Source organism: Triticum dicoccoides, chromosome 3A (genome assembly GCF_002162155.2).
Source record: "Triticum dicoccoides isolate Atlit2015 ecotype Zavitan chromosome 3A, WEW_v2.0, whole genome shotgun sequence".
In the NCBI taxonomy this organism is placed as follows: Eukaryota; Viridiplantae; Streptophyta; class Magnoliopsida; order Poales; family Poaceae; genus Triticum; species Triticum dicoccoides.
In genome coordinates this window covers 236,495,161-236,517,863 of record NC_041384.1, presented here as the reverse complement: position 1 = coordinate 236,517,863, position 22,703 = coordinate 236,495,161, and the positions used below count along the sequence as shown (strand labels likewise).

The 22,703-nt window shown below is 42.6% G+C and overlaps 1 protein-coding gene and 2 non-coding genes across 3 annotated transcripts; all 3 read right to left on the bottom strand.

Annotated features, from left to right (window-relative positions):
- Nucleotides 1-4,156: 4,156 nt before the first annotated feature.
- On the bottom strand, nucleotides 4,157-6,711 carry LOC119267986 (60S ribosomal protein L30). Its single transcript, XM_037549460.1, has 5 exons — nucleotides 6,579-6,711; nucleotides 6,300-6,405; nucleotides 4,879-4,980; nucleotides 4,529-4,597; nucleotides 4,157-4,428 (listed from the first exon to the last, which is right to left on the bottom strand). The coding sequence occupies exons 1-5, from the start codon at nucleotides 6,600-6,602 to the stop codon at nucleotides 4,388-4,390; spliced, it is 342 nt and encodes a 113-aa protein (XP_037405357.1). The 5' UTR covers nucleotides 6,603-6,711; the 3' UTR covers nucleotides 4,157-4,387.
- LOC119273821 lies at nucleotides 5,177-5,271 on the bottom strand. Its single transcript, XR_005135003.1, has one exon. It is a non-coding gene; the product is annotated as a small nucleolar RNA Z103 (small nucleolar RNA).
- LOC119273822 lies at nucleotides 5,494-5,588 on the bottom strand. The gene has a single exon (XR_005135004.1). It is a non-coding gene; the product is annotated as a small nucleolar RNA Z103 (small nucleolar RNA).
- Nucleotides 6,712-22,703: the final 15,992 nt, after the last annotated feature.

Genomic DNA, 22,703 nt, shown 5'->3' with positions numbered 1-22,703 from the left:
CTTGCTGGTTAACCATGTGTTTGGGCGATTTTTTTTAGGGAAGGCCATCATGGCTAGCTTTATTAATTTCAAATAGGAATTACATCGTCTACGAGTTTGGAAACCAGACAAGCCGGGGGCTCATCAGTCCATGAACTACAAATCTTATTACAAAAACAGTAACTAGCTAGCACATGCGCCGCTTGATTCGAAGAACGAGCACAATGTTTAAAGATAACCTTCCCAATTGACAAAGACACGTCAATGCATTCTGCAAATACTGCTGCAGCCGAGTCCCACCATTTTGTCTGTCCCGAGCAATAGTCAATAACAATTGAAGAGTCTGACTCTGCCTCCACCCTGTTGAATCCTAATGAGCTTGCAAAGATCAATCCATCTCTCATCGCCATAGCTTCCGAGGTAACTACATCAGATGCATACTGAATATATTTGCACTGAGCTGCCAAAAAATTACCCTTCTCATCTCTAAGGATTGCCGCCGATGCTCCAGCACCCTCATCCGCATAGAAGGAGGCATCTACATTTAACTTAACAAATTTTGGACCGGGTTTCAACCATCTTTGTTCATTTGTCACCCTATTCTTCTCATTTGCTTGATGAAAATTGTCCGCAATTGCTAGAACAGACATAGGCCATCTCATTGGCGGGGGTGTTGCTCCATCATGAGTGTGTTGGCGACGAGTCCACCAAAGGTGCCAACTACCAACAGCAAGAATTTGTTTAATATCCAAGTTCGGCTTCATCGGAACTGGCTTATCCTCTGCCAACAGTAAATGCTCCAATATTACCGAACCGGAGCGATCCACTGTTGCAGCTTCGTCAAGAATTTCCAATATGCCCAGGCCTCTCCAAAGTTCTCTGGCCGTCAAACATTCAAAAAGAAGATGTTTTATATCCTCAGCAGCTCCATGACAAACCGAACAAGCACCATCGGATCCCACATGCATGTTCATTAGTATGGATTTTAGAGGGATGATTCCATGAAGAGCACGCCAACAAAATATCGAAACTTTACGTGGTATATTTAGTTTCCAGAGTCTAGTCCACACTTCCGAAGCTTGGGATTGCCTTGGGCGTTCAGCCATGTTTGTGTGTGTCCAAAAAGTCCGATACCACTGTATTTTGTATGCTGATCGTGCTGTGAATATCCCTCTGCGGTCAGGATGCCACGCAATAAAATCGTCAAATGCATTGTGACTCAGCGGTATTTGCATAATTCGCCTAACATCCACCGGATTCAGAATTGTTCGAAGCAGTACTTCATCCCATGTCCCTGATATAGGATCGATTAAGTCACTAACAGAATTGAGCAGAGTATGACCACGACCTGAAATAACCTTCCTATCCGGGCTCCCTGGGATCCATGGATCAGTCCATATATTCACCTTCTCACCGTTTCCAATCCTTCAAATGTATCCCAATTTGAAAGTTTCCAATCCTTTCATGATACTTTGCCAAGTGAAGGAGGATCCATTTTTCAATGTAGCATGGAGCAGACTACAATTAGGAAAATATTTCGCTTTTAGTACCCTCGCACAAAGAGACTCTGGATTGGTTATGAGACGCCAGCATTGTTTCGATAGCATAGCAAGATTAAAGGAGTGGAGATCCCTAAAGCCCATCCCTCCTTCATTTTTGGGGTAACAAAGCTTCCACCAAGTGTACCAATGCATTCTTTTGTGGTCCTCGTCATCACCCCACCAGAATTGGGCAATCAAATCGGTGATGTCTTTACAGACCCCTTTAGGTAGGCTAAACACTGACATAGTAAACACCGGGATAGCTTGGGCCACCGCCTTAATAAGAATCTCTTTACCCCCTGTAGATAATTGCTTTTCCATCCATCCCTTCAATCTCTCTTTGATTCTTTCATAAAAATGTTTGAAACAGTCGCTTCTATCAGCCCCCATCATTGCCAGTAGCTCCAGATACTTGTCAGACAATGCTTCAGTATCAATATGTAATTCCTGACAAATCTCAGTTCTTGATGTGGCCGGAGTGTTAGGACTAAAAAATGTGTTTGGGCGATTGGTGAAGCAACGAATCATTTTTTAAGTGGGGAAAGCATCTAGTGCTAACCTAGATTCAGATAGTTGCTGACTCTTCACATGATCTGTTGAATGCGATTTAGAATTAGATCAATAAAACATATATGAGAGCTTCCAGATGAAGAAGCAATTTATTTTACATGAAAAACAAAAAGACCCTCCACAGATCAACAAAACCATTTAGTACTAGAGATGAAAAACGTAAAGTTGAACGATTGTTTTCATGTCAAGTTGATAATAATTTCTTTGATAGAAACCGTGCAAATTCGTCGAATAACCGGCGATGTTGCGTAGTAGTGACCACACGACTCAACTCACTCCACGGTGGAATATTGACTGCTTGACTGACTTCAAACGTGAGTCTGTTTTTACTTGAGACTTGACTTGAGTGTCCATCTATTTCCATTGCCCAAAATGGCACGGCACGGCATTCAAACACAGGAATTTTCATCGGAAGAGAAAGATTCCTACGGAACAAAATGCTTGCAACTACTCCCTCTGTACCGAAATAGTTGTCGCTGGAGTAGCTTCAGCGACAACTATTTTTCAGTATCCCAGTTGGCCTCTACAGATCCATGGAATCTCAACTTCCCGACTAGAGAATCACCGAGAATCTTAGTGGCTTTGTTGCTACGGAAAAACAAATCCTGAGTAAAGATTCCGTTGTGAACTCTGAAGCGACCACCCAACAGCTGCTACAATAATTTTGGCTGGAATCAAAGCTCGCGCAAAATAATTGCAACAGTTGCTGCACGTACCTTATTATCATCCGACGGAACGTCACGACCTAAGCATGGCCGCACTTCGCTGCGACCCACTAACTGGTATGATGGCATCATTAATCTTTAGCCATTATATGGTAGTAGTACCAAGTTTCTCAAGATATTTTCGGCAACGATAAGTACAAATTTGATGAATAGTGTTACACATCCAAGTCTTATGTAATTGATTTTACAGAGAGATGAGTATTTTCGATTGAGTCATTTAGATGTAGTATTATCGATAGCTTCATCAAATCAAAAAAGATGTAGTATTATCAAATGTAGCTGGGTAGCGCGGCAGGTATAAGACTCTTCTTTATTTCATTGCATCTGGATGCTTCTTTTCGTTTCCTCTTGATTCCCACCCCAACGTTTCAGATAAAAATAATTGTGGATAGTGTTTTAAAAATCAAACTAAGAACGTTAATTTTATGACCATGTTAAACTGAACGTATTTATGATAATTTTAGTTGACGCAAGGATGGCAAGTTTAGTAGGCATGCACGTAATTTTCTGGCAAAAATCTAACTAAGAACGGTTTTGCTATGCTTACCAACTAAACTAGCGAGAGTTGACTAATACAAATTACCACAAAAAACATTCAATTTGTCATGTTCAAATCTCGAGTGTTCAGGATCTATAGGCGTCTAAAGATTTGCAGGGCAAAAAAGCATGTGCAAGTCGAGTTGGTAAGTGGTAGGACGGGGTTGGTGGCCAGCCAAAGTTGTCGCCTCCATTGGCTGCGCCGCGATGCATCTTTTGGTTTGTTCTTCAACGAGTCAGTATGGAGCCGTGTGGAGCAGGAGGAAATTCGGAAGAGAGACGTGGAACGCATCAACGTACTCCAAAACGAACCTACTTTTCTTTTCCTTGGGATAAGACGGTGACACGAGAAAATCGGTAGTAGCATGCGTTACCGTCACTTTCTCTAAAGACGGGATGCAAGTTAACGAGGGCATGCGTTACCCTTTCCCCCTTGGCTTTCTTTGACTCTTGCGAGATCTTAAACCATCTACGTTCTTGCCAGGGTTAAGCCCGTTCTCGTACACAAAGCCCATTTACGATCAGATTATGAAATCACTAGGCTCGTCTCCGTGTATACACATGAACTCATGTCTCATCTGATTAGATGATGAAAGGCACGCTAAGACAGTGAAAAACTAAACTACAGATCACACTTATCCCTAAGCTAAAAGCACCCTACTCTGCACATCCAGGCCACTCTTTCCATCAAATTTAGAGCATAGCACACGCAGAAAACTACTGATCACGGAAAAACCATGCTTGCTGACCAAAACCATGCTTGCACAACGAAGAGCAATCAAACAAGCCAGGAGGAACAAAACCTTTTGATCCAAAACCATAGTTCCATCAAACTTGATTGACTGATAAATGATGTACACAAGACCAAATCAAGTCCAGCAAGAACAAAACCTTTTGATCCAAAACCATAGTTCCATCAAACTTGATTGACTGATAAATGATGTACACAAGACCAAATCAAGTCCAGCAAGAACTACACTCTAGAACACCTCAGATGACACATCAGACGAGACACTGAAAATGGCATACACAGGTTTACTGGCCAGCTGGTGTTGCGTTGATGATGTCGGAATCGCCTGAAGATTAAACACAAGGAACAGAGCATGATCAAAAACCCAGTTGCTGTATATCAAAGTATGAACCAGGTAAAACAATGAGAAATGCGGTGGTAGATACCAGGGTCGATGATACTCAGGCAGCAGACTCGGAAGTATTTACCACACGCAGTTCCCAAATCAACATTGTCTGGAAACCAAACATTGGCGACTGTTACTTTTGAACAGTGTATTATTGAGACAATAAAAAAGTTTGACATGATTATGACTGCTTTACCATCTTATATGCACTATTTCAAACTATTGATTAGCTTACTACTGCACTTATGGCTAATACTTCCATGACAAAAGTAATAGACAGGACTGTGAGCCAAGTGGGAAGGGTTTCGCAGTGTCATGGGAAGAAGTGAACATCATCTCACAGAACTCACCACTAGACAAAAGTTGGATTAAAAAGGAATACAAACTTACTTCCATGGTAGTGGTGGACAGTGATCTTCGCCAACATAGCATAGTACTCAATCTCAGACTTGCGGAGCGGAGGGCAGTTGTTAGCAAGGATCACAAGCTTTGCTGTAAATAGGATGCAACCACATTATTTGATATCAGACTGTCAACCATCATCAAATTACAAAAGAAACAACGTGAAATTGCTGTTACGCCAAACAGAAGAAATCTCCTACTAATAAACAGTGATATATCGGGAGAATTATTAAGGCATAGAATTATCCGCAATGGCCATATGAATACAGGCATGTGCAATGGCTAGGAGGACCAGAGCATTGGCTTGGTTTCTCTGAAGAGAAATAATAGTGCTCAGCATGTTCATTGTCGATCATCTGGGGAAAGGATCATCACATCCTCCAAATCGAATGGCTCATTGAAAACAAATAGAATGCATAGCAAATCTAGCACAGAGAAAACTTACATCCATTTGCAGAATTTTGAGAATTACTATGACTCATACTCGATGGCCATATGAATAGATCCACTAGTAATCAGTTTCAAACGCCTAATGGTGCCAAACAAAGATAACAACCAACAAAACAGTAGCAAGCAATGAAGAACAAAAATCTGTACTACTGGGCAGATCAGAGTCCTGGCTTGGTTTCTCCTAAGAGAAATTATAGCGCTCAGCATGTTCATTGTCGATCATCTGGGGAAAGGATCATCATGTCCACCAAAGTAGTACGCGAACGTCGAGAAACTTGCAGATCATAGTTTAGGCTGAGCTAGTTAATTGGTTATCATCTAGGTGAAGGATCATCCTTATCTAGTTCAAACCAACATAGGCACAGCATATAAAATCTAAAGAAAAATAAATATAAAATATATCAACACAATCTACATAATAGTTGCACAACTTAAAAGCATGAGATAATTTTGGAGGTACTAACGAAATTTCAAGCACCTAATTGGAGTACAACACAAAACAGAACAGAATGCTAACAAGTAATCAAGTACTTAAAATGTTTGATAACAGGCATTACCAGTCAACTCTCTAATAAACATAAGAAATGCCCAATCACAATGCAATGTACGCCACCGTCAGCTACTGGACCACAGCAGTGAGCCCATATATTATTAGAAGAGCGAGCGTGAAGCTGATCGCTATGGCATCGACTCATGCACAGCAGCAATGAGATCCACCAGTAATCAGTTTTTGCGATGCACAAGAACACATTCAACATCTATTTATCCAAAATCAAAGCTCAGACGGTCACACCAACAGTAACTCAAGCGTTTCCTGCCTAAAACTCAGGATCTAAACACCATATTATGTATCTTCCACTAGCATATACAGTAGTACACAATTCGCACAAACTAGGAACCATAAAACACATGCAATACTGAGCGCGGTGGAAATTAGGCTAGGGAGGATGGGTTCTTACCCTTGGAGTTCCTGAGGGTCCTGAGGACGGTCTTGTAGCCGAGCGTGTACTTGCCGCTCTTCATGACAAGCTGCAGCTTGTTGTTGATGTTGTCCCCGGACTTCTTCTGCGCCATCACAACAAATACACCGGAAATCAGCAAGACAGAAAGAACAAAGCACCATGAGGAACGGGGAAAAGGAATGGCGGGATCAGGAAAGACTACGGAAGAGGATCGCGGCAGGTCGACATGAACATGGGTAGAGGATAGGGTGGAGGGCGGGGAAGGGGGGGTGTTACCGTCTTCTTCGTGGAGGTCACCATGGTTGCGCCCCGAGGAGAAGTGGCGGCGTCGCGAGGGTCAGCGGCGTCGGCTGCGCTTCTGCTCGGGGATGTCTGCGAGGTGAAGGAGTCAGTTGCGCTAGGGTTTGGATTATAAAGGCCCGACGGGTAAGGGTTTTGCTCGGCGTGGGCTTAGTTAGCTGCGGCATGGAATTGCCCAGTGGGCTTTCGGGCCGAATTTATTAGAAGATGCATCCTCTTTTTAGCTTCTTTCAGCAAAGTTGAGGAGAATCCCTCAAAAAAAAAGTTGAGTGGATCGGGAGCTCCTAACCGCGCACTCAGCGCCGGTTTTGATTACTGGCGCTCGAAGGTGGTGGTACTTAGGCCGGCCCAGCAACACTTCGTTCGCTCGCCCCCAGGCAGCGCAAAAAAAAATGGAAATGTTATGTGGGCGTTTGCATCTCGCCCACACGCGTGGATCCACGTCCGTTCGTAAGCACATAAATCTTGGCATGTTTCTAGTGCCACGTAGAACTGGTCTGGTATGGGCATTCAGCCGGTCGCCCACACGGCCGTTTCACCACACAGGAGAGGCTGATGTGTGGGCGTTCAGCAGTTCGCCTACACGCCACTTTGCACGCACACACAAGGGGTAGTGTGTGAGCATTTGACATTTTGCCCACACGCCCTTTTTCTCTCCCACACCCAAGCTGCTAGTTGTCATGTGTTTTTGTACCGCACATGGTAACTGTCCCTAGTGTGCTTTTATAAGCATGTGACAACTTTTTTTTTTTATCCGAGTTTGTCATGTGTTTTGCAGGGTACACGACAACTGCCTAGTGTGCATGTAAGCAGATGACAACTCTCTTTTATCGAGTTGCCATATGTTTTTTCATGGTACATGGCAACTGCCCTAATGTGCATGTACATGGCAACTGCCCTAACGTGCACGTAAGCAGATGACAACTCTTCCTTTTTACATGGCAATTGCCCTAGCATGCTTGTGAGCACATGGCAACTCTCTCAACTGCCTAGTGTTAGTATTTGGCAACTCCTAAAGTTATGAAATCATGGCAATTACATTAGATCAGACCATACATGGCAACTGTAGTTGAGCAACCACGGCAACTGCAGTTGTCCGACATGGCAACCGTAGTTCAGCGACATGGCAACTGCAATTAAACGAACATGGACGAGGGTCTGGACCATGGCAACTGCAGGCGCGCGGTGACCGTCACGCGTGGCGTGCGGGATCAGGAGGTACGAGGCCTGACATACAGGCGTGTGGGTGTTATCAACTTCGCCCACACGCACGCGTGTGAGAGGGACCGAAAGGGAAAAAAAGAGACTTATGAGCGCTAATTGTTTTGCCCACACGCAGGTGTGTGAACTGTTCCTCTTATACACCACACAAAATATATGGACGGACTCCCTAACGCCTACACGTGTGACACTTATCGGCGTTCAAAAAAAATAACACAACAAGTAGCGATCTGATGGATTGAACTCGCGTTGCGACTAAAATGTTCGAGCACGGCTAGACACCACGCCAACTAGGTACCTGCCACTAATTACAGGACAAAAAATTTAAGAGGAGAGTTATATCGTTTCCTGGTTTCAAAAAAAAGGTTATCATTTACTGTAGCATTTTGATTTTTGAATTATTTCAAAACATTTTTGAAAAAAATGTGTAAAAAAATTTAAAGTTCACAAATTCAAAAAAAGTTCACGTATTAAAGTAAGAAGCACAAATACAAAAAGGTTAATGTATTAAAAAAAGTTCACAAATACAAAAAGTCATTAAAAATTAAAAAGTACACTAATTTGCGAAACAGTTCATGAATTTGAAAAGGAGTTCATCGTTTTTTAAAAATGTTCACGAACTTTTTTGGAAAAAAATATCGGTGGTCGAATTTGAAAGAAAATCATGAAAAAAGTTCATAAAAATGAAAAAGTTCATCAAGTTACCAAAAAGTTCATCGATTTTGAAAAAGATCATCAAATTATAAAAACAGTTCATCGAGTTTGAAAAAAGTTCATCAAATTTGAAAAATAGTTCATCAACTTCGAAAAAAGTTCATCAAATTTAAAAAAAGTTTATCAAATTTGAAAAAGTTCGTCAAATATTATAAAATACGTTCATGCATTTTTGAAAACAAAAAACATAAAAAGTTTATTTCTTTTGAAAAATACTTCATGAATTTTAAAAAATATTCACGCATTTAGTTAAAAAAAAAAAAAAAACTGTTTCGAGAAAAAATAAAAAGGAGAAGAAGAAAGCGTGGAGAACTGTTGCTAGAAAAAAGGAAAACGAAAGAACAAATGAAGGAAAAAAAACAGTTAGCAAACACATATGGTCGGTGTGGCCAGTTGGTTGGCCGAACCTGGCGACCATGGTTTGACTCACACCAACGCTCAGTTTTTACGTTTTAACAAAAAAAAAAGTAGAACGGGCCGGCCCAGCGAGGCGGAGGGGTGTGCGCCCGTTTGCGAAACCTGAAGAAACGGGCGCAGCGGGCGCCGTTTAGGATTTGCCTCAAAGATTATTATTATTTGCCTCTTCCAGTTGTTACTAAAAAAAATGCCTCTTCCAGCAAAGTTAAGAATTCTTCTAAAAAAAGCATTGTTCAAGATATCTTTCGATATTCCGATAAATCGGCCGATTTATCGCTTACCGTTGTCTGACCGATAAGATAAATCGGCCGATAAATCATCCGATATGCCAATAAATCGGCCGATATGCCGATAAACTGACTGATTTACCCCTTATCATGGGTCGACCGATAAGTTCCCGATAAGCGATATCCCAAACATTGAAAAAAAAGCAAAGTTAAGAATTCCCTAAAAAAAGCAAAGTTAAGATGATCGGTCAAGGATTTGTTTTTTCCGATGACCTTATGCATCGACGTTATGTCATGTCTCATGGATGCCATGACACCCTCTTAATGCGAAAAAAAGTGTTACCTATATAGTAGTTGGTCTAATCATATGTATATTGATAGTTGTTAAAATAATGAGGATTAAGATTGGCATTACTATTGGTCAAAGTCTACATCGTCATTGCTACTCCTTAGATAAGGCGTGCACGCATCCCCAAATGCCATGACACCCTCTTAATGCAAAAAAGTGTTACCTATATAGTAGTTGGTCTAATCATATGTGTATTAACAGTTGTTAAAATAATGAGGATTAAGATTGGCATTACTATTGGTCAAAGTCTACATCATCATTGCTACTCCTTAGATAAGGCGTGCACGCATCCCCAAATGCAGCTTTGCCCATAAATTAGGCCAATAATATTTTATTTGTAAATTAAAAAGTATACCATTAAAAAAATCTTTCGAATACAAATTCAATGGTATAATATTTATCACATATAATTCATATTTGATTGCTCTAATTTATGGTCAAAGTTGATTTTTGATGTGAGGAAGTAAGACATAAGAAGAACATACAAGGACGAGTATAAATATGGACGTATAAAAAGAGGATATAGCTTACTCTATACTACAAAAACTACTTTGAAGCCCATTGGCTAGTTTCTAGTGCATGTAGATACAATAAGTATAAAAATGTGGTATCATCGAGAAATTGCCAGTTACAAAATATGTACAGATCAAACCATTAATCTATACAATAAGGTCCATTTACCCCGTTGAAAGTTCCTTGCTTGAAAGCTTCAACAGGAAACTCACTTGTGTGTGTTATGACGGGTGGGCCCATAAAAATTGTTGAGAGGGGTCAATAATGTTACAGCGGGGGCACTCGTCTTGGAAATTCAAACAAAAAGCTGAACATCATGTTTAAGTAATTCAAATGGATCCACACTCGCCGCAGGTCCATGATTATTATTTTGGTTTTACATTTTTGTTAGGGAAAATGTTGTTTATCCTAGGCACAAAATAAAAGTATAGAAAACTATCACCTAATTCTTGTGAGTAATGTGATTTGTGCACGTACATGCGTAAAAAAAGAGAATTGTGCGTGCACATTCATGTAACATCGACCTTGGAAAATGGACAAATGGTGTCTCCACGATATTCTAACTATGAAGTTGTTTGGATGTTGGGCACTGTAGTCGGACTAAAATTGAGCATGCCAATTTGTGGGCAAAGGAATTCACTGTCATGAACTTTTTCCATGCGGGCAACCAAATGTTTGCTTGCGCTCCAAGCACACGTCAAGCTTATTGATCAACGCCAAAATTTTAGCAGGGCAGGTCTAGGATGCCATCCGAACATACCATATATTGTTGCCATGCATGACTCGAGTGATTTTTGCTAATTTATACCTTCAAAACAACCCCTCCAAGGTCTGCTTAATATCCGCCTAGCACTTGTCAGAACGCCTAATGACGTGTGAAAAATTGTTGTCAATATTTGCGCCTCTAAGCTCAAGCAAGCAAATGATGCGTCTATTATCGCTTGTATGAACATCAAGTCATTTTAATTTATGCTTACAAAAGGTCCCCATGCATCCAATATTTGAAAATTTTATCTCATAGGCCCTCTGTGGTATACCCAATCAACAATATATTTTTGTCAAATTTATCTCCACAAGGGCTTCAAGGGCTAGATCTCACTTGCGAATGTTTCGACGAATATCTTAGAGTTCAAGACTACCAAATTCCCCACAAAAAAGGAGTTACCAAGTAATAACATGTGACACTAACAACAACCATCTTCTCTCACATTCTGTGTAAACATGAGTAGGATCAAGATTTCAACTCATTCCTGAGTACCTATTGAGATAAAATCCAAAATTTCTTCCTGTGCATTGGGCACTAACTTCTCATGGGAAATTACTTGATTATTGGTGGCTATCCTAAGTTGCTTTGGCGAAGAAGAGGGCACTACGACGCAACTATTATGATCTTGGCTCGAGCATTGCAAAGCCGAGACACATACATGGTTGGTGAGAGTAGTAGCTTCCTTGCCATCAAGGGAAATGTGATGCTAGGGATCGTCATGGTTAAAGTTGAGGACCCAGTGGTTTAGGCCTGAGAGTTAGTTGGAGAGGCTAAAGGAGCGTATGATCCACAAGCCGATAATGCATTCGCCTTGGAGGCGGAAGGATGGTAGTAAGCATGAGTAAAATTAAGCCACAACCCAGACAATTTGTAAAAGGAGTGCTCGAAGGTAAGATTTTTGGTAGTGGAACAACCTAGGCAAGTAGAAAAAGATGGCGGGTGGGGGAGCATGCGCACTCCCAGGCCACCAGATGAGACAACCGACTATAGAAGAGCTTCAAGGGAACTATCAAATGTTGACCTAGAATGTCTCACGAATAATGGCGTGTGCATTTGCCACATCTTAAAGGATGGTTGATGAGTCTAAGCGAGGCTGGCCTCACCCAAAACATAAGCTTGGAGGATGGAGGCCAAGAGAGGAATTTGAAAAGTTGTGTTGTCCTATTAGATGCGGGCAAAGAGAATGGATGCGGACTAGGAGAATTCGAAGAAGAATCTAAACCTAGATCGATGCCAAATTCATTAATCAATTTGGAAGTTTAGGCACAAGAGGACGAAGAAGGCCAAAGTGAGGTGAAGGTGGCACTTAACTTGATCCAACCACCCATTTTTTGTAGGGTTGATCCAACAAACCTTTTTTGCAGGGTTGATCCAACCACTCTAAAGTAAGAGAGGGTTTGAAGGGAAAAACGGGGTGGGGCGAAGGAGGAGGAGGATGGACAAGGCACAGGAAGAACAAAAAAAATAATGCTTTTGCTATCCTTTAGGCACCTGAAAATTTATTTAGTTTCAGGCAATTATTGTTTCTATGACTAGAACAATCCGCGTATAGCCTTAGATACTAGAGCATCCCACTTAAAAATAGTAGGCCAAAGCTAGTCCAGGTACAAATGCTATATATGACTAATTAACCAAGGCATGCGAACGTGGGTGTGTATGTGCCTGATTGTATGTGTCATGACCCGAAAGTTCGGGAAATGCAAGTGACAGTCGTTGTGTTCTTATGAGTTCAACCAGCTCATAAGCACACAAGACATAAGTAGCAAATATCATATCATCAGGGTACAAAGGATACTTTTAGTTCCATGATATTTCTTACAGAGTAGCTTACACCATCAAATAACCAGGGACAAACCATTCGACTAGTGAGGCCTGCTACATGCACAGAAGGCACTCCTTCAAATTATTCTCTTACTTCATTCAAGGGTTAAACAAAGACTCTTCATCTAACACCATGGCCTAGGTGTTGATTTATTCTTCATGTTCCTTTGACTCCTCACAATGCCCACTTCCCACACACACTACGCATCTCAAAGAGGAGAGAAAATAATAGTGAGTATGTTGGTACATACTCAGAAGAATATAATAGGTTACAAATTAATCACAATAAGGTAGAGACAATGTAGCCTCCTGTTACCTCACAGGAGCAAAAGAAATTAACCATCTAATGCAAGCCTATCAAATAATCTCTGTGGAGGTATATTATCAACCATCGTAATCTCCACCAATGGTAATACCTATCTTTGAGAATCATGATGTTGAGTCCCTGCTTGTCTAAGGCATTTTCCATCTCACGTTAATATCGACAAAACTAGTCGTGTACCATTCTTTTAGGTATTGACCACTCTGGGCTTGATATACCATACATACCATGATCACGACGGTGTACGTTTTTTAATTATTCAACGTTAACTTTTGATCAATCCATCAAATTTTTTGAACCGAAGACCGTAGAACAATTGCTTTACGGTATTTTCATTTATGAATCAATATTTACAAATAAAGTACAAAGAAAAGGGCACTCAACCAACACCAGTTCTAGGGAAATTCATAACAAACAATAAATCTAAATCAAACAGATGTGTCTGAATCGAGAGCTCGAAGACTTCCCCGTGCTTGGATTTTAGCTCTGAAAAGCACTAGCTGGAGGTCATTCCTTAGCATGGCTCACCAAGAAATAATAGATGGAGTGATTCCTTTGAATATCCAAGAATTTCTTTGCATCCAGATGTGCCAGCACCCCATGATGATAATATTCATGGCAAAATGATGTGGGAGGAGGTCAGCCATGAGTAGCATTTCGTCAGTGACATTGATGTCTCTTCTTCTTCGAGTACAGATTGAATCATGGCATTCCAAAGCAAAATGGCAGTCCTAGAACAGATGCATGATTGTTTCCTCATAGTTTGTGTTACAGAGAACACATTGGTAGCTGGGTAAAAAAAATTATCCATAGAAGCAAATTAATGGCATCTACTCTGTCATAGGTCATCAACCAAACAAATATCTTATATCTGAGCATTGTTGCACTTTTCCTAATCTTCCCATATAATGGTAATGCAGGCAGTTGATTTTGAAGATGTTGATATAGTTTAATGGAATATAATCCTGTTTCTTGCCAAGGATAGTACCATTTGTCCACAGTATTGGTCACCATTACATTTTGCACATAGTCCACTAGAAGTTGGATTGCTGATAAGCTTGGACTGATAGTGGGGTGTGCAAATGTTCAGACACATCCACATTTGCAACAAGATCCTTGAGAGTTAGTTGCTCATTCCAATGAACGAAAATAACTCAGGGGATTTGTCCTTGAGAACCCCAGTAGCCCAATTATCTTGCGAGAGTAAGATTATATCATCAGATACCATTTCTAACAGTGCCAATTGTTTGAATTTAGGAATCAGCGTAGCAATATTCTTCCACCAGAAAGAACTACCACGAGGAGCATTTGTGGCCACTTTATCTGGATAATATGTCTCCCAGATGAGTTTTACCCAAGGGATATCCTGTTGGTTGAAGAATTTATGCAAGTGCTTCATGAGAAGGCATTTGTTGTGTGTAGCAATATCAAGCACTCCTAATCCCCCTTTATTTTTTGGCTGACAGACTTTGTCACAACCAATAAGTGCAGTTCTTCTATCTTCCATCCCATATTTTCTCCAGAAAAATGCCTGAGGTACTTCTTGATTGTACCAATTCATCAATCTATCAAATTCATCAACTTTTATTGTCATGGATATGGGACATGGGTGGCCTCACGGGGGTCGAACATGGCCCAAACATGGGGGTGGCCCAGCAGGATGGCTTTGGACCATTCGAATAAAGACCCGGATTAATATCCGGCTTGTAATAAAGGTGAGACTAGTTTGCACCCTAATAGGACTCTACATGTAAGCCAGCCCCTTCAACTTATATAAGGAGGGGCAAGGTGCTGCAAGACGACAGAGAGAAGAAGCTCTAAAATCTCTATGGCTAGACACATCTAGAGGAGAGTCGACTCAACAACGGCGACTCCCTCATGAGCATACGGAATAAGACCTAGCCACAAACAACACATAGGGCTATTACCGGATGATGTTTCCCAGGGCCCAAAGCTATCTAAATCTTGTCGTGTGCTAACCCACCTTGATGATCTCCACGCATACTATTCCCAATAATCATCTGCGAATGATCTCATTGATAAACAACATCGACAGTTATCGTGGTAGTACCAATTGATAATTAATCACCTATTATTATCATGTGGCATAAATACTAGAGATATCGTTCAATAATATTGACTAAAGTATCTCAAGATTTTAGTTTAGAAAGAAGAATGCCATACAAAGTCTTGCCTTGATGTTGTTCCTCCTTGGTTAAATCTGTGCCCCAACCTAAGCATGTTGCAAAATCACATCAGCCTATTATTTCATGCATCTTGCAGATGACAACAATATTAAACAGAGAAATGAATAGCTATATGCAATACTATTTGGATGTAACAAGTCATGCCATAGTACTTGACTATGTTGGAGTGAGATGTGCATAGCTAGCTTTAACCCTGGTACAATTCATAGCTATTAATTTTAGGCGTGCAACCACTGGCATGCTAGCTAGCTAGCCATGAAAAACATTTCTTTTCACAAGAGATGTACACATGCAGGGATGTGACACCCCAATAGTTAAGCTAAAGTAAACCCTTACTAATGATGCCAGGTCATCGTAATTAAAATTTTGCTAAACCTCACTTGTTTCAAACTGAGTTCAAATTCAAATTCACATAACAAGTCAAATTATAATTTCATAAAATAGTGAATTAAAAATGTTAAAAAGGTTGTAAATATTCACTAACTAACTAACAAACATCAAATAACATTTTGGGAACGTTTATATGCCTCTAAGATAATTAAAACAGGAACAAACAACATTTAAATTAACCATTTAAAAGTAAACGAATATTTATCCTTTTCAAAATGACTTGAAACATTGTGTGCAGCTCAATTATATGACCGAATATTTATGTACCGAGTTTCATGTTCATCGAGATTCATTTGCTACTTAACTAAAGTCAAAAGGAGGAGAAAAAAGGAAAAAAAGAGAGTTTTAAAAAGAATAACAAACCAAAAAAACCTGCCTCCCCCAGGCCTTAGGCCACAATGGGCCGAGGCAGCCCAGCCGCCCCCACCAGTTATCTAACTGATAACCCACAAGTATAGGGGATCGCAACAGTTTTTGAGGGTAGAGTATTCAACCCAAATTTATAGATTAGACACAAGGGGAGCCAAAGAATATTTGTAGGTATTAGCAGCTGAGTTGTCAATTCAACCACACCTGAAGATTTAAATATCTGCAGCAAAGTGATCAGTAGCACAGTAATCTGATAGTTTTGATAGCAGTGGTAACGACAGTAGTAATGGTAACAGTGGTAGCAATAGTTTTGTAGCAAGTGTAACAGTAACAGTAGCAGTAGGAACTTAGCAAGAACAATATGTGGAAAATTCGTAGGCATTAGATCGGTAGATTTGTTGGATGATATTCATCATATAACAGTAATAACCTAGGGCGATACAAAACTAGCTCCAGTTCATAAATATAATGTAGGCATGTATTCTGTAAATAGTCATACGTGCTTATGGAAAGAACTTGTATGACATCTTTTGTCCAACCCTCCCATGGCAGTGGGGTCCATAAGGAAACTACGAGATATTAAGGCCTCCTTTTAATAGAGAACCATGACAAAGCATTAACACATAGTGAATACATGAACTTCTCAAACTACGGTCATCATCAAAAAGTATCCAAATTATTGTCACATTGGGGTTTATGGATCATAACACGTAATAGGTGAATATGACTTGCAAGATCGGATCTAGAACATAGATATAATGGTGAAAGCATAAACGGTTCAGATCTGAAATCATGGCACCCGGGCCCAAAGTGACAAGCATTAAGCATGGCAAAGTCATAACAACATCAATCTGAGAACATAGTGGATACTAGGGATCAAGCCCTAACAAAACTAACTCGATTACATGATGAATCTCATCCAACTCCTCACCGACCAGCGAGCCTACGAAGGAATTACTCACTCCCGGTGGGGAGCATCATGGGATTGGTGATGAAGGAGGGTTGGTGATGACGAAGGTCGAAGATCCCCCTCTCCGGAGCCCCGAACGGACTCTAGATCTGGCGTCCCGATGAAGAACAAGAGGTGGCGGCTACTCCGACCGTGAAACGTGATAAAACTTCCTCCTTGATTTTTTCTCCAAAAATAGGATTTTATAGCGTCGGAATTAGGGTCCGCGGGGCCACCAGGTGGGCACAACCCACCAAGGCGCCAGAGGGGGGCGCCCTGGTGTCGTGTGCCCAGCCAGGGGCCCCCTCTAGTGGTTCCTGGCTCCAATATTTTTATTTTATTATAAAATAATTCTCCAAAAAGTTTTGTTCCTTTCCGAGAATTTTTATTTCTGCACAAAAACAAGACCATGGTAGTTCTGCTGAAAACAACGTCAGTCCGGGTTAGTTTCATTCAAATCATGCAAATTAGAGTCCAAAACAAGAGCAAAAGCATTAGGAAAAGTAGATATGACGGAGACGTATCAACTCCCCCAAGCTTAAACCTTTGCTTGTCCTCAAGCAATTCAGTTGACAAACTGAAAGTGAAAAAGAAAAACTTTTACGAACTCTTTTGTTCTTGTTTACATAAATAAGCTTAAGTAGCACCTAGGTTTTCGGCAAATATCATGACTAACCATATCAGCAATAACTCTTAAAAATTATATTAACTCGTATCAATGGCATAATCAACTAGCGAGCAATAATAAGGTGCCTCAAATGCCAACGCTTTGTCAAAACAACCATGATATAATATGATAACAATGGTATATCACTAGCCCTTTCTGAGATCGCAAAACATAAATGCAGAGCACCTCCAAAGTTCAAGCAGCGACTAAACATTGTAATTCATGGTAGAAAAGATCCAGCCACTACAAAAAATACACTTCTGTGATGATACGTGTTTGTCACAGTAGGTCACGTTTTCTGTCATGCATGTACATCCATGACAATTTTATGACAGAATCAAGATAGTCATACATGTGCTGTCGTAGAAGTGTTCCGTGACATTACCAAAATTATCATCATGGATGTGTCCACTTCCATGATGATCTGACACGTGGCATCCACCGTAACGGGTCGCCGTTAAGCTATTGGGTCCGGTTTTGGATCCGATAACCCGTTAACAGCTCAGACCAATGGGGATTTTCCACGTGTAAAATTCTCATTGGCCGGAGGAAACACACGTTGGCTCACCGCTGGGACAGATGTCATCCACTCACTGGACAGGAGGCGCCTATGATACGTCGACACATGGCACGGCCCAATAGAGGCACATTCCGGTGAAAAGGCTGGTCCGTTTGACTTGGTCAAAGAGGTAGCGGGCAGGCCCACGGAAAGCCTGTTAACGGCATGTTAGCATATAGCCCATATACAGCCCGCTAGGTCACGACCCGCTACGGCTTACCCGAATTAGGCCCAGTAGCGTCATCTAGGCCATCCAGTATGATTCCAGCCCGTTGTAACTTCCGGCCCATGTCTGGCCCATGACGTCTTTTTGCCCATATGAGGCCCTTTGTAAATCTTGGCCCATTAATGGTCCATGGTGAAACTGGCCGTAATGAACAGTCTATCGCTTTATACCCATTAACGGCCCATTAGTCCGTCGGCCGTTTCCAGCCCATGTTAGCTTTCAGCCTTCTAAGGGCCCATTTATTCTTGGGCTCATTTCCAGAATTCGATTACTTACGGTCCGTTACTGGCCTGTTCAGCTTGTGGGCCAAATTCTGCCTGTGGTTATAGTCGTCCTGCTTGTGGCCCGTTAACATGTTGGGTTGTTTCCGTAGCATCATCAATTACGGCCTATTAACAGCCCGTTATGGTCGGGCCATAAAACAGGCGATTTCCACTCTAGCCCGTTTACGGCCCATTTTGCGGTCCGTCATTGGTCCATGAATGGTACGGCTCATGTTCGGGGAAACGATTATACGGCCCGTAGAAGGACCATGGATCCTACGGTCCATAGAAGGCCCATGGATCCTATGGCCCATGGAAGGCCCATGGACCGTACAGCCCGTGGAGGGCCATGGTCACTACGCAGGTAGTAGGACCATGGTCACAACAGTCCCTGTGTTGCCATGGTTATTGTGGCCTAGTTTATTGTGGCCACTAGAAAACGCGAAAAAAGAACTATAGTGACTACAAGCAAACAACTAAACAAGACAATAAGGAAATAAATAAGCAAGGAACTAACGCTAGGCTATTATGGCTATTACACATATTACATCTACTGGGCATCAAAGTTCGCCACTAGTGAAAATATAGGGAACAAAGCAGCATATTACATACGCTGGCCATCTAAATTGGCCACCAGTGCAAATAAACACGGCAGCAAAACAAGTCCATAACTGAAACAACTTCAAAAGAGCTCAAGAAACATTATCCTGGGTATCGACCATGCTGGCGATAAGCTTAGCAATCTTATTAGCTTTGTCCTGTTTGGCGCTCAAATCTTCCAACGCTTGTTGTTGCACCAGAAAGTATGCATCTGAATGCTCCAGGGACTTCCACAGTCCTTCCGCTTCTTGTCGCAGCACAGTTGATCGTTGTCTTTCAGCTTGTAGTTAAGACTCAAGAAACCGAACTGATTCAGACAGTGAGTTTGTATAGCTTGTGCAAGCGGTAGTGGCCAGTAACTCGAACACTAAACCAAGACAGGACTTTGGGGTTGTCTCACTGTCTTCAGGATAGTCTTCCTTAGCTATTTTATCAGCTTTGTTGGAGACCAACAAGGATGTCTCACTATCCTGAACCTTATCTGCATTACTTCCTTTACCATTGCTTAATAAGGCACTCTTCTCCAATATTCTGTCAGCATTCTAAAAGAAGAAACAAGCAGACACATAACATGTTTAGCATGTACTAGTATATGAAACTCATTTCGGTGAACCAGTTCATTAGTAAGGTGGACAGGATTAAACTACCAAGTCTTCTATTGCCAAGTAGTACATAATAAAAGCATCAAACAAACATATATCTATGTCCTATGGTCACTGCATTGTCTTGCCAAATCAAAATAGAGACACGGTTCAAATCATATCAGTTGAAGACAAAGCAGCAGTGAAAGAATACAAAGCGTGGGAAACTACACGACACAATAAGATTTCAGATGGGTACCACAGGTCTACATGTACAACAACACTATTGGCTTTGTTGTGATGATAGTAATGTGCATGATATGAGAAGTCAACTGTATACACAATTGAAATTGAAATCAACAGAGTTACTAATAAGAGCAAACCTGTCAAAGAAACATGCTGAACATACCTGTTGTGCCATTGGAGTTTCAATTGGATCCTTCAATTTAAAAATAAGTTTGTATGAGTAAATACAGTGATACAAGAGCAAAGTAGTGTGCATGATAGCAATGGAATCTTAAATTAGAACAATTGTTCTTCAGGTTTAAGCACTTGTTCTACAAGAAGAGACTACAGTAAGACGCAAGAATATAGTACTTAAAATAGAAAATGAGCTCATAGTCCTTACCACATTCTTGGTTCGGGGCCAGTACAGAACAAGGCATTCCCAGTCATCGTCCAGTAAATGTGTCTCAGGAGAACATAAGGGAATTTGATGAGTTTCTTTGCCAGTGAAGTACGTTTTCTTCAGGTAATTCCGCTACTGTCACTAAGCATTCTTGAAGATAGCAGAGGTATTAGCACAGGTTACCTCATCCTGAGTTTCCTCGGTCCTTCTCTATAGAGAAAAATGGGAATTTTGTTGTATTATAACCATCATGGAGGTAGAATGTATGGGACAAAGCAAAGTAAATGCCATGAATAACATTACTTACACATAACTCCTGGACAAACACCTGCAACTGGCATTTTCCTTCATCTTCAGTATAATATTTCCAAGATGGGAAGATACGCACATAGGATTTAACAACATCAAATGCGATAGATGCTAAACTATGTGTGACGCCCCGAGACCGTTGCGCCAGGTGTCTTCCAGTTATTCGTTGTTGTTTGCCTTGTCATTTGCTTGCGTGTCGCTTCTTGCCATGTCATCATGTGCATTGCATCATCATGTTTTCAAAACTTGCATCCGTCCCGGTCTCCTTGTTCTTTCCGTTGTTCGTTCTGAGCCCAGACACACTTGCACACGCCCGCGACACCTCCGAAATATTATAAGTGTCTAGAAAATATTCTCGGAATGGGATGAAAGTTGGCGTGCGGTGTCGTTTTGTTGTCAGTAGGGAGCCTGCCAAGTTTCATCACATTCGGAGTTCGTTTGATGCTCCAACGGATATCTATAGCGACACTATAGCCGGTCTATCGTCGGACGTTTCGGTCTTCGAAACTGCTGCCGGGCCTCTCCCCCTCTTCTCTTTTTTTTCTAAGCCCATCAACCCCCCCTTGCCTCCGTGGTCTTTTGTCATACCTCCTCCGCACAGTTCTCAGACCCCCTCGCGCGTCCGAAAGCTGCTCCGAACCTGTACCGGGCTGTCGTGACCGATGAGTCCGGATCATCCCCAAACATCCCCCTAATATCTTCGTTTCTTATTTAGTCTTTCCTAGCCTATTTGTTCTCGACTGTTTGATTTTAATTGGAGGTTCCAAATAGCCTTAACCAAAAATCCAATACTATAAGTAGCAGTCTAACCCTAGCCCTGTCCCATCGATCCATCTAATCCTCTCGCCGCCGCCACCCATGTTCCTCGGGAGCTTGTCCCATCGCCAACCAAATCTTCCCCTCGGGATCCCTCCCGATCCTTCTCCACCTAATCAGATCGCAACGGCCACCACTCCTCTCGTTCCCGGCCTCCTCCTCCCGCAGCTCACCCCGAGCTCCATGCCCGCACGAGCGCCTATGCTCCCGCAGGAGAGAGCCAAGGGCTTGATTCCCTGCTCTTGCCCGAGCTTCTCCGCCCATGGCGCTGTCATCTCCGATCCCGGCTCCAGCCACCCTCTAGTGCCTTCCCGCGCCGACAACCGAGCCCCCCCCCCCCACGCGGAGCGTTGGATCCGCCAGAGACCCTGCCTCGTGTGCCCGCGCAAGGAGACGAGCGCTCTCCTTCCCGAGCTTTCCGTCTCTCGCGCCTGCTCGCCGGAGTCCTGCTCAGGCCGGACTCCAACCTCCATGGAGCCTCCGAAGTCGCAGCTCCCCACCGCGGAGTCCCTCGTCGCCGGCCACCAAAGCTCTGCCCGCTAGCCAACGGAGGACCCCTTCACGCTCTCTGCTCCTTGGTGCCTTAGCAGCCTCGTTGCAACCTCGCCGCCGCGCCCCGCCATCTTCAGCCTTGTGCCGTCGGAGACGTCACGACCGCGCCGGAGCTTTGCCTCGTTCCCGGCCATCCTCGCCGCCTCCCCTTATTTCTCCTCCCCCCCCTCTGTTTTCTTCCCCTTACGCAATTATCTCCCTCTGAACCTTCACAGGACAGGAGCCATGGCGCACCGCCAGGAGCAGCGCCCGCTCGGCCCGTCTGCGTTGACCCACCTGCGTCCGTTCCATCCCTGCGTCCCACCGGGGTCCCCTGCCTCGCCGGACCCCGTTGCTGCCTTCCCGTCCAGTGCCGCAGCTGCTCTGCTTCCGACGAGCAGATGAACGCCACCGTTTCAGAGCCTCCCCATTGTTCCAGATCAAGCAAGAGGAGCTCGCCCGGTCCAGCCGTTCGTTGACCGCGCCCTCACCCTGGCCTAGCTCCAGCGACCGCGTGGGCCCTCCCAGCTGCAGCCCAGCCTCTCCTTCGAGCCAAGCCACGACCCATGGGTGAGCCCCCCCTCTCCTGTGCACCTTGGGCCCAGCAGTTTTGGCCCGCTTCTGTTTTTTTCCTTTCAGCGATTTTCCTTTTTATC

Excerpts from the sequence above, each read along its gene's own strand:
- LOC119267986 (XM_037549460.1), bottom strand. The coding sequence starts at position 6,602 with ATGGTGACCTCCACGAAGAAGACG. Across the intron at positions 6,406-6,578 it reads TGACCTCCACGAAGAAGACG|AAGAAGTCCGGGGACAACAT; the intron begins GTAACACCCCCC and ends GTGATGGCGCAG. Across the intron at positions 4,598-4,878 it reads TGTCCACCACTACCATGGAA|ACAATGTTGATTTGGGAACT; the intron begins GTAAGTTTGTAT and ends TTTGGTTTCCAG.